At 39.8% G+C, this 10905-nt stretch overlaps 1 protein-coding gene across 2 annotated transcripts in view; it reads right to left on the bottom strand.

Annotated features, from left to right (window-relative positions):
- Nucleotides 1–512: 512 nt before the first annotated feature.
- Nucleotides 513–10905, bottom strand: part of DGKE (diacylglycerol kinase epsilon) — a 28451-nt gene continuing 18058 nt past the window's right edge. For both annotated transcript variants that reach the window (XM_020903253.2, XM_070478483.1), the window contains exons 9-12: nucleotides 10222–10293; nucleotides 6454–6581; nucleotides 6119–6230; nucleotides 513–5742 (exon numbers count right to left, since the gene is read on the bottom strand). In XM_020903253.2, coding sequence (XP_020758912.1) covers nucleotides 5563–5742; nucleotides 6119–6230; nucleotides 6454–6581; nucleotides 10222–10293 — 492 coding nt within the window. In that variant the 3' untranslated portion in view covers nucleotides 513–5562. The remainder of the gene's footprint in view (nucleotides 5743–6118; nucleotides 6231–6453; nucleotides 6582–10221; nucleotides 10294–10905) is intronic.

Genomic DNA, 10905 nt, shown 5'->3' with positions numbered 1-10905 from the left:
GCCCACAAGTTCTGCACTCACTGGGCCTGCTCCCCTGCAGTCAGCGCTCTAGTCTGTATGGTCCCACCACCCCCACCTTCATCACTTGCCTCTCCTCTAAGCAGCTGAATCTGCAACCTCTATGTTGGCATGTCTCCCACTTTCACAGCGGGGCTCAGGCAGAACAAGTAACTTGCCTCATGTTAAACAGTGGCAGAGGCTGAGTTTTCAACCTAGATACTGCAAATAAATTCTCTTCTTCCACTGTATCAGCTGATAATGAGACAAATTCACCTCATTTATTTGACTTCCTTTACTGCTCTACTCTGCCCTGTCAGTCTGTATCTTTTTTCCATTCAAGTGGATCTGACCCTGGACTTGTCGCACACTGTAACCTCTGCCCTGCTGTAGAAGTGCCATCTTCTGTGAAACTAACTCAAACCTGTTTTTCTCATTGTTGTATCAGAAAACAATACAGAATCAGACTTTTCAAATGCTATGCTTTACATTTTACTAAAAAACAAGCAAACATCTTCAACATCAAATGCTTTAATTCACATTTCTCTGTCAGGCATTGACCACATTATAGACCCAACACAACGAAAGCAGTTAACACAGGGTGACTTGTGATAGGGACGCAGTACGGAGGCCAAGGGGCAGAAGGTGCGCAGGACCAGCTGGCTGCTTGAGCTGCTCGTCCTTGACACTGTGTTTCACAAGAGCCAGTTCAGTCCGTTCACCTGCAGGCATCAGGGCCAGGGATCTGGCTGCTCTAAACTTGCATAAAACAGAATTAAAGTCAGGATTCCCATTTATCTGTTGGGCTCATTCATCAAATTGGAGAGAAAGAGTGCCAGAATGGGAGTACTAAGAACAAGTGTTCTCATGAGCCATCGTCACCCAGGTCCACAAAGTGCCCTTCCTTACTATAGGAATCTGCTCAGACAGCCCGGGCTCCTCACCTGATCAGGAAGGCCCTCTGCCTGGACAGCGGCAGAGCAACAAGGAAAGCAACCTAACTTTCCAGCTCTCTTCCAAGTTTTCGGTCAGTCATCAAAAAGCCCCACAAGATGGCGACTTCCTGTAGTTTACCTTCTAAAGCGCATTCTGCTTTGACATTTCCCTTTAGCGGTGAAGTGGCTTGGGGGATGTTTGCAGAGACTGAGGAAGTGTCCTAGGTCTACCATCAGCAGTACACTTAAATTTATAGCCTTTAGGTGACATTTTCTGCAGACATTTCTGTAGATGACTAACCTCAATCATTAAGTTTTGTCAACGTCCATATTAGAGGGTGACTTTTTGATTCTTTCTCCAGAACCTAAGAATATACCTTTTTGAAACCTGTGAGCCTCATGCACTGACTGTACTGTCAGGGCCATGAAGGTAAATGTGTGTGTATTTACAAAACTAAAATGAATTAAATACACAACCATTTCTATACTTTACTAAAATTAGAAGTATGAGGAACAGAGGCTAAGTCAGTGCTTTACTATTCAACAAAATGCCTTCAAAATGTGAGAAGTAGCCAAGTGGCCATATTCCAAGCAGCAACTGACATCCAAAATACTTTTTAATGTAAAAATCAGTAGAAAATTAAGCAGGTGACAAAATCATTATAATGGTTTCCAAACTCTTTGAAAGAATACTGGATTTTTTTTTTTTGAAAAAAGGAAGTGCTTTATCTACTGAAATCTGATCTAAAGCAGCACCCTAGCATGGGGAGAAAGCAGAGGCCCTCCAGGGGTCCATTCCACTGGCCCCAAAGCACTGCCTGTCCTCCAAGACTCCACGGATCACAGCCCCAAACCCACACAACTCCACAGGAAAACCTGGGGCCACCAACTTTTATGTAATACAGCTTATCAATTTGGATAGGATATGAACACGTTTTTCAGAGTTCCTTTAAAGGAAAAACAATTTAAGAATATCCAATTAATTCAAATTTTCTGCATGGTATTTTATCAGGCAAAAGCCCCAGGTGAACACAGGAAGTACAGATGAGTAACTTTAACATTTCAGTTGCATAAGAAGCACCACGGGTGCAGACGTCCCTTATCTCCAGAGACCCTGCTTCCTGAAGTCAAGGGCTGGTTCCTGGGCTCAGGCAGCCACACTGTCAACCAGCTCCCATGATGATTCTGATACTACAGACAGCCTGCAGAATGTATTCTGAGGAACAGGAGACAAGCCTCCAAGGGAAAATCTGAGAAAGGCAGGGATATACTTTTAAAAGGCAAAACCAAAACAACCTCTTCTGTCTTGTTGCTGAGAACAGACCTTCATTCAGATTGAGATAGAGGAACAACACTATTTTTTCTTTTTAAATTTCTAGAAATTTGTAATAAATCTACCTACATTCCTATCCCAAATTAGGTATAATTTCTTTAAAAAAGTATGAATATAAAGTGCTGGTTCTTGTTTCAGTATTATCAGCTTGAGGGAAAACCACATAAAATTATCACCCATTCTGTTGACCTTTTCAGCTGAACAAGTACAAATTACGTATTCGGATCCACGTGTATCTGTAAATTAATATCACCTTTAAATTTTTTGGTCAGTGCAAATTTAAAATTCCATAATATACATTAAGTACAATTTTACTTTATATTACAAATGCACACTATTTTTCTTTTGACATTCTGGTAGTATTCATTTTTACAGCAAAAAGGACTGTTTACAATTTCTGAGTCACAGTATATTTTCCAACTCTAGGTAGGCAAACATTTCAAAAAGCAACTACTACACATTTTTGACACATCCTAAAAAAATAAAAATAAATAATTTTGACTATAAAAGTTTATAAACGTTAGCTACAGTAAGGGTTCACAGCTAACAGTCGTAGAAAACTTAAAACACCTTTAGGATCATGTAATCTTACCATTAGACAACTTGTATGTTACAACACAAGTCAGTTTGATTTCCATTAAACAACAACAAAAAAATTAAACTGAAAATTCTCATCATCTACTTATGGGATCCCTAAGAGCTGCCAGGCATTCAGTATTTAAGCTACTAAGCAAGGATCTAGGAACTGTATTAGAACAATAAAAGGAGAAATCTGAAAACAGACATGAATACAAGCTTTAATTCACATATTTCTTCCTGAGAATTTAGAAGTTACTATTTTTTTTTAATCAGAATAGCTTAAAATGGAAAAGAAAAATTCTATGGCAAATCATTTTTTGTAAAGTGTGGACTCTGGTAGTGTCAACAATTGCTACCCTAATATGTAACTTGCAAACATGAATCTTATAAATTGTATTTATTTAAAACAAGGTACATGCCTATACATTTATTTGAAATGCTGGGTAAATGTGCCTAAAAAGTTAGAGAATTTTTCTAAAATAGGTTTTATGATATGATATTCTGAAGTAACTTTCCTAAAAAAATTAAGTCTGAATGAGTGAATAAGGTTAACAGATAAACTTTGTGAAGGTCAAATTTCAGTGGATTATGAAAATGAAAGACCAATTTTTTTTTAAGTAAATAAGGGTGTTTTATATGACTCTGTTCTAAATCCAATGTAACATTATAGCTAGAATACAGTTTAAAAAAAAAACTATATAGTTATTTTGATTATTTTAATTCTGACACCCCCAATAACTATTTACTTTGATTATTCTATAATTAGCACTATGAATTATAGATAAAATATAGCCTAAAGCAAAGTGAATCTAACAGTATATTTGTAAAGTGTGATATTGGTAACAACTTTGATCACGAATTAAAGAATGAAGCTCATTATACTCAAAACATGACCAGCCCATCTGCAGACTCTCCCACCGCCACCACAGGTAACTACTGTGAATGGTGTGTGAATAAGGTGAAAACAGATCTTCTCACAAAATCTTATAATACTAGAATTTAGCTGCTCACACTGAGATCTGGAAGAGATTACTTTAAGCAAAATAAAAGCATTCTAATATAACTGACTACTACTGTATACATTTCTTAGTTATTCCTTCAGAACATGGCCTGGGCCTGAAGGTGACTGAAATTTAAGTTTCTGGCAACTTATAATAGACAATACAACTCATTAACAGATCTTTAAGGGGAGCTAATGGTGTTTGGTGGAAGATACATTCTGATTCTTCAGAGATTAATGGCATAAAAGACCACCAAATCCACAAATGGGCCATCTGTCCTAAAAATACCAGGCTGGAGGCCCCCTGGGGCAGCCTCGCTGTGGAACCTGAGGGAACAGGTTGGGGAGCAGCAGAAGTGCACCCTCAGAATATTTCTGAAGAATGAGAATATCCAGATAATATATCTATCAGAAGAATTAAATTAGGGTTTTAATTATTACTTAGGCTACATTTCTATCTGCGAGTTAGCAGAATTTATGATCAATTTAACTTATTAAATAAAGTAACATATTGTAAACACTAAACACAGGTATACCACAGTGAAGAAAATAAATAAGTAAAAAAAATATATCTCTCATTTTAAAATAAATATATAAACATTTTAGCAGAGGATTCTATATCCATTTCCCCAAGGGAAAATTCTGTTAAGTACTTTGGATATACTCTTGTATTTCAAAATACTGCAAGACCACCAAATTTTTAAAATGTTATCAATTAGTACTGCACTTGTTTTGAGCAATTAACCTGACTGGTAAATTTTCCTTAGTACATTTTGTCTGAATTTTTGACACTGTCTTTTAATCAAGAGAAGTTGGTGAACAGTCCGATTTGAAACTTCTACCTTTTTTTGTTTTTGACTGCCACCCGGCAGGGGGGATCTTAGTTCCCTGACCTGGGATTGAGCCCCATACCCTCTGGAGTGGAAGCATGTTGTCTTAACCACTAGAATGCCAGGGAAGTCCTGAAACTTGTAACTGTCAATGCAAAGTGCTCTGAATATTGATTTTTATAATTCACCTAGGTGGTTCCCTTTCATCTATACTGGAGTATAACAAGATGGCAGATTTCAGCTCAACTCGGTCATTAACAGTTAACCAAACAATAGGAGACTGAAAGTGTCCTTAAAATAAAATTTAAAACAAAAAATCTGAGTGTTGTCTTCCTTTTACATTTCTCCTTTTAGGGTTTCCTGGAGATAGATATTTATGTGTCTACTTGGTGCTGGGCTGCAAGAAGTCTTAAGAGGCGTGCTGCAGGAGGATGCCCAGCATGAACCATGCTGGTTTGACACCGACCATCTCCTTTCAAAAAAGCAAGTCATTTTTAAATGTTACAGTGTCATCACATTAAACATTAAAATGGCAATGATTTTCCACCCACACTTTGCTGGATATACGTGTCCAATCCACTGTGTGGTTCAAGAATAAGGAATAGGAGGGAGCGCACATGTCAGCGAGCCTACCCATGGACACAGCCTTTGTGGAACGTTCTGTGACTTTTAGCTAGTGCTGTATGGTCAAATGTTTGCTGCAGAAAGACCAGGCATTTGTAAACAACCGGAGGTCTGGCTGTTTTTGGAATGCTATTTACATAAATGTATACCCACTCTACTATTGATGAAATGAAGACTAAACTAGTTGACAGAGTTCTATTTTGGATGAATGGGTATCTGGTTGTTTGCGAGGATTCTACACTAAGTCCTCACATCTTCCTCCATCTACTCAGTTTCCTTTGTATCCTCTTGGTCTGAAGTACTAGAGACGTCGTCATCCGTTTGTTCTCCAGAGAAATACAACATCAGTGCGTGTGTCTTGTGGGTTATGGTGACAGTGCAGGGCCCCTGGGCCCACGGCTCCCCATCTACCTGCATTGGCATCATCGAGCACTTCAAGATCAGCTAGAATTACGGGTAAAAATGAGAAAACAGTTAGTCCCCAGAAAGCTCAGAAAAATCTTCCTTAATAACGTCTTGAGTCCTTTAACCTTTCTTAGGGACATTTCTTAGCATTTCACTCTTAGAAAATTAATCTGAAATATATTTTATTCTTTAATTGTTTAAGGGATTCCTTTTCACTGAACACTTCACTTCTTCAACTGGACTGAGGGCCATATTTCCTGTCTTTCCCCATCCTACTCAGCCCTGGTAGAGAAGGACTGATAGCACGGGTTATAAACAACATGTTGGTTTAGGGAAAGCTATAGTGTATTATCTTCTAAACCTCAATGGCTTAGAAATGGGACAAATTAGTCCGTTGTAGCAATATTTCACCTACTCGCACTGTATGTGCTTGTCCTATTCGAAAAGGATTCGCCAGTTTCACTTGAATCTGAGCACAGTGGAAAGACCCATATACTCCAACAACTTCCAATAAACCGTCATCATGCCTAAAATTGGACAAAGGAAATATGGATTATGTGATGCGGTAAAATAAAACCAGCCACAATAGGACAATTACTTTTCAGCATACGTGGACCATCAACTTCTTAACTATTGATATTAATGAGGCATACAAAAAAGAAAATCTGTGGTAAAAATGTTAAAGTCTACAAAGAACAGACGGCCTTAAAGAAACCAGTGACATAAAAAACCACTTGCAAATGTCCATACCTGGCTAGAGGGTAGGTCTCGTCTCCCATCCCTTCCCACAGTCTGCAGCCGCCACCCCAGTAGCCGATATTCAGAACGATAATGCCTTCCAAATTCGGCAGTTCTACTCGCTCACCATCCAGCTCTAGCTTTAAAGAAATAAAAGGAGTAAGTGACTTTAGGGCACACTACTTTCAGACACAGCCACTCAGAATCCTGTCCACGTTCACATACATGTGAGAGTTGGTAGGAAGACTGCTTCCTACCCAGGTAATCTAGCCTTTCTCATTTGTTCAATGTTTATTGTAATAAATGAGTCATAACAGTGAATTTTTTAAAATCAAAGATATCCTTTTTCTTACATCCCATTATTTTTTTCAGGCTTTATCTAACTTGCTGTTTTAATAGCATCTCACACTGCCAACCCCTTCCTCTTTCCCTGAAATATTCTCTTCCTTTGCTTTCTTGGGAACCAGACTACTTCTCTGGGCGCCCCTCTGCCACTGCTGAGAGCTCCACTCCCAACCTCACACTGAAGGCATTTCACACAGCTATGTACTGGGCTTCCTTCTCTTCTCTACACACTCTGGATTGAAACCTGAGCCACTTCTGTCTTGCTAATTGCCATCTCTGTGCTGATGGCTCTATTTTTTGTTGGTGCAGAAAAGTGAACTGGGTTAGATCTGTATATCCAACTGCCCACAAAAAGCTTCCCACTGACTGTGGCTCCTAAAGCTCTCATGCACAAAGCTAAGCATCTTCTCTGCCATCTGCTTTCCCAGGAAGGGTGGCAGCAGCGGTCCTCACCCGCACTGCCTCACTGGAAGCCTGGAGATCACCTCTGACCTTTGTCTCCACCTCCACACCGATCAAGCGCTACTTCCGCGTCCCCAGCCCTCGCCGACACTCCTGGCTGCTTCTCTGGCTCTGCTCTCCCCTGACTCGCCTCCCAGAGGCTGCTGGACTGACGCTTATCTCACTACATCCTTCAGTGGCCGGGCTGTGTGCACCATGAACCCAAGTGCCTTAACGGTTTCTCTGTCACCTTGGCCTCTGCCTAGTTCTCCATCCTTAGCTCTTACCTCTGTCTCTCCTGCAGGCCACACTCCAGCCTGCACACACTCAAATATGCTATGTTCTCTCCTGCCTCTGGGCCTTTGCCCATGTTGTTCTTAGCACAGAATAATTTTTAACTCCTTCATTTAGCTAAGTTTTAATTTGCAGATGACAGTTTGTAACATCTTCCAGAAAGACTTCCTCGTCAGTCACTTTCCCTAACAGTTTCCAGTCTGTGGGTTATGTTCAGTTCAGTTTCATTTCAGTCACTCAGTCATGTCCAACTCTTTGCGACTCCATGACTGAACCACGCCAGGCTTCTCTGTTCATCAGCAACTCCCGGAGCTTGATCACACTCAAGTCCAATGAGTCAGTGATGCCATCCAACCATCTCATCCTCTGTTGTCCCCTTCTCCTCCTGCCCTCAATCTTTCCCAGCATCAGGGTCTTTTCCAATGAGTCAATTTTTCACACCAAGTGGCAAAAGTATTGGAGTTTCAGCTTTAGCATCAGTCCTTCCAATGAATATCCAGTATTGATTTCCTTTAGGATAGACTGGTTGGATCTCCCTGCTGTCCAAGGGACTTTCAAGAGTCTTCTCCAACACCACAGTTCAAAAGCATCAATTCTTCAGTGCTCAGCTTTTTTTGTGGTCCAACATCCATACATGACATGGAAAAACCATAGCTTTGACTAGATGGACCTCTGTTGGCAAAGGAATGTCTCTGCTTTTTAATATGCTGTCTAGGTTGGTCATAGCTTTTCTTCCAAGGAGCAAGCATCTTTTAATTTCATGGTTGCAGTCACCACCTGCAGTGATTTTGGAACCCCCAAAAATAAAGTCTCTGTTTCCACTATTTCCCCATCTATTTGCCATTAAGTGATGGAACAGGATGCCATGATCTTAGTTTTCTGAATGTTGAGTTTTAAGCCAACTTTTTCACTCTCCTCCTTCACTTTTATCAAGAGGCTCTTTAGTTCTTCGCTTTCTGCCATAAGTGGGATGTCATCTACATATCTGAGGTTATTGATATTTCTCGCAGGAATCTTGATTCCAGCTTGTGCTTCATCCAGTTTGGCATTTTGCATGACATATTCTGCATATAAAGTAAATAAAAAGGGTGACAATATACAGCCTTGATGTACTCCTTTCCCGATTTGAAACCAGTCTGTTGTTTGTCCAGTTCTAATTGTTGCTTCTTGACCTGCATACAGATTTCTCAGGAGGCAGGTAAGGTGGTCTGGTGTTCCCATCTCTTGAAAAATTTTCCACAGTTTTGTTGTGATCTACACAGTTAAAGGCTCTTGCATAGTCAATAAAGCAGAAGTAGATGTTTTCCTGGAACTCTCTTGCTTTTTCTAGGATTCAATGGATGTTGGCAATTTGATCTCTGCCTCTTCTGCCTTTTCTAAATCCAGCCTGAACATCTAGAAGTTCATGGTTCATATGCTGTTGAAGCCTGGCTTGGAGAATTTTAAGCATTACTTTGCTAGCATGTGAGATGAGTGCAATTGTGCAGTAGTCTGAACATTCTTTGGCATTGCCTTTCTTTGGGATTGGAATGAAAACGGACCTTTTCCAGTTCTATGGTCACTGCTGAGTTTTCCAAATTTGCTGGCATACTGAGTACAGCACTTTCATAGCATCATCTTTTAGGGTTTGAAAAAGTTCAATTGGAATTCCATCACCTCCACTAATTTTGTTCACAGTGATGCATTGTAAGGCCCACTTGAATTTGCATTCCAGGATGTTTGGCTCTAGATGAGTGATCACACCACTGTGGTTATCTGGGTCATTAAGATCTTTTTTGTATAGTTCTTCTGTGTGTTTAATTCCTCCAAGACTGCATATTTTTCTTACATTATTTCTTATGCCATATTAGTGTGGTTTAAATGTCTTTCTTCTCTCCAGACTGCAAACTCAGTGACAGTGAGAGATTTGTCACTGTATGTCTAGTACCTAGAACTCTGCCTGGCATTTAATGAGTGGTTTCACAGGTGATTTTTGTATAAACAGACGACTAGACAAAAAAATGTGCTACCTTATACACTTCACTCTACCCAAGTAATCCAAGTCCAGGAAAAAGGAAATACGATAGAGCAGAAGGAAACATCCTTCCCGGCCAGCCTCACCACTCCCCCTGTGCTGTGAGCTCAGAGCCCGTCCAGCCACAGCACTTTCTGGGCTGAGTGTGCAGTCAGGCTCCTCCTCTCGGCTCACTTCCTACTCTCTCCCTGAGCTGTTTGCTGTTTGGCTCTTTCCTTACTTTGTTTGGCCGTGTTGTACGGCACGTAACAGATGCATCACAACCACAACAGGAATTAAACTTTGGGCTCCATCTTCCTGAGAGTCCATGACTCAGGCACCGCTGTCACACGGCTTCACACTGGTCATCACGCATGAGCAGATGCTGTTCAGTGTAAGAGTCAAACAGACTCTGGAGTCACATAAACCTGGGTTCAAATGCTGGTTACCTGTATCCTTGGGCATTCTGTGAACCTGGGCAAGTTATTTAATTTCAAACAGCTTCACAAGTGATGGGAATACAGTAGTATCTGCCTTACAGGCTGTGGTGAAAATTTAGTGGGAAAATGTGTATAAAGCACTTAGAAGTATCTGGTACACAGTAAATACTCCATATATGTTATCAAAATATGTTAATAGAAAATTCAGCATTTTTGTTTAAAAAAAAGTTCATAGTCCAGAGACCACCTAAAAGTTTAAAAGCTTACCTCAACTTTTTTATTCAAATCTTTACATTCTTGCACTAAACAATCTTTGGTTCCATAAAATAAGTAAACAGCCTATAAGAAATGGACAGAAAATATGATATTACAGCAATCTAACAAGCCCTGTAAGCTAGAAAAAGACACTGAACCAAAGTTCCCTGATGTGATGACTGAGTCGTGTATCCACAGAGTGGACTAGAGAACTGATGGGAGAAGGCACCATTATTACTAGAGAGCTCAGCCCATTTTTTCAGGGGAATGTAGGATTAGGTGGTTTGTGCTTAAATGGTGCTTTCTCCCAGTTTATCCCAAAAGCTACACCTTATAAAGAAAATTTCACCTTTTCCTAGTACTTAACATTACTTAATGAAAGTAATACAGGCAAATGTAGCAAGCATTTTATAATCACTTTTGAATATAGAAAGGTTGATGGAAGCATTGAGATGCTAATTACTATACTGTATAAACAGTAATACTATTGCATTGGTAACTATATTAATAAAAGGGAACTATTTGTAAATTTCAAATATTTGTAAAACAGAACCAGGAACAGATAATCATAAAACAGAACCAGCATCTATTTGTCACATCCTGTTGCTCAATCACCAAAAGTCATTAAAAAAAATTCCAAGACAAATGCTCTACCAAAGGAATCAATTATACTAGAAACCAGAGATGATCTCAGTT

The sequence above is a fragment of the Odocoileus virginianus genome, chromosome 17 (assembly GCF_023699985.2).
Source record: "Odocoileus virginianus isolate 20LAN1187 ecotype Illinois chromosome 17, Ovbor_1.2, whole genome shotgun sequence".
NCBI lineage: Eukaryota > Metazoa > Chordata > Mammalia > Artiodactyla > Cervidae > Odocoileus > Odocoileus virginianus.
Note: the sequence above shows the minus strand (reverse complement) of the source record. Positions and strands in the feature narration are given on the sequence as shown.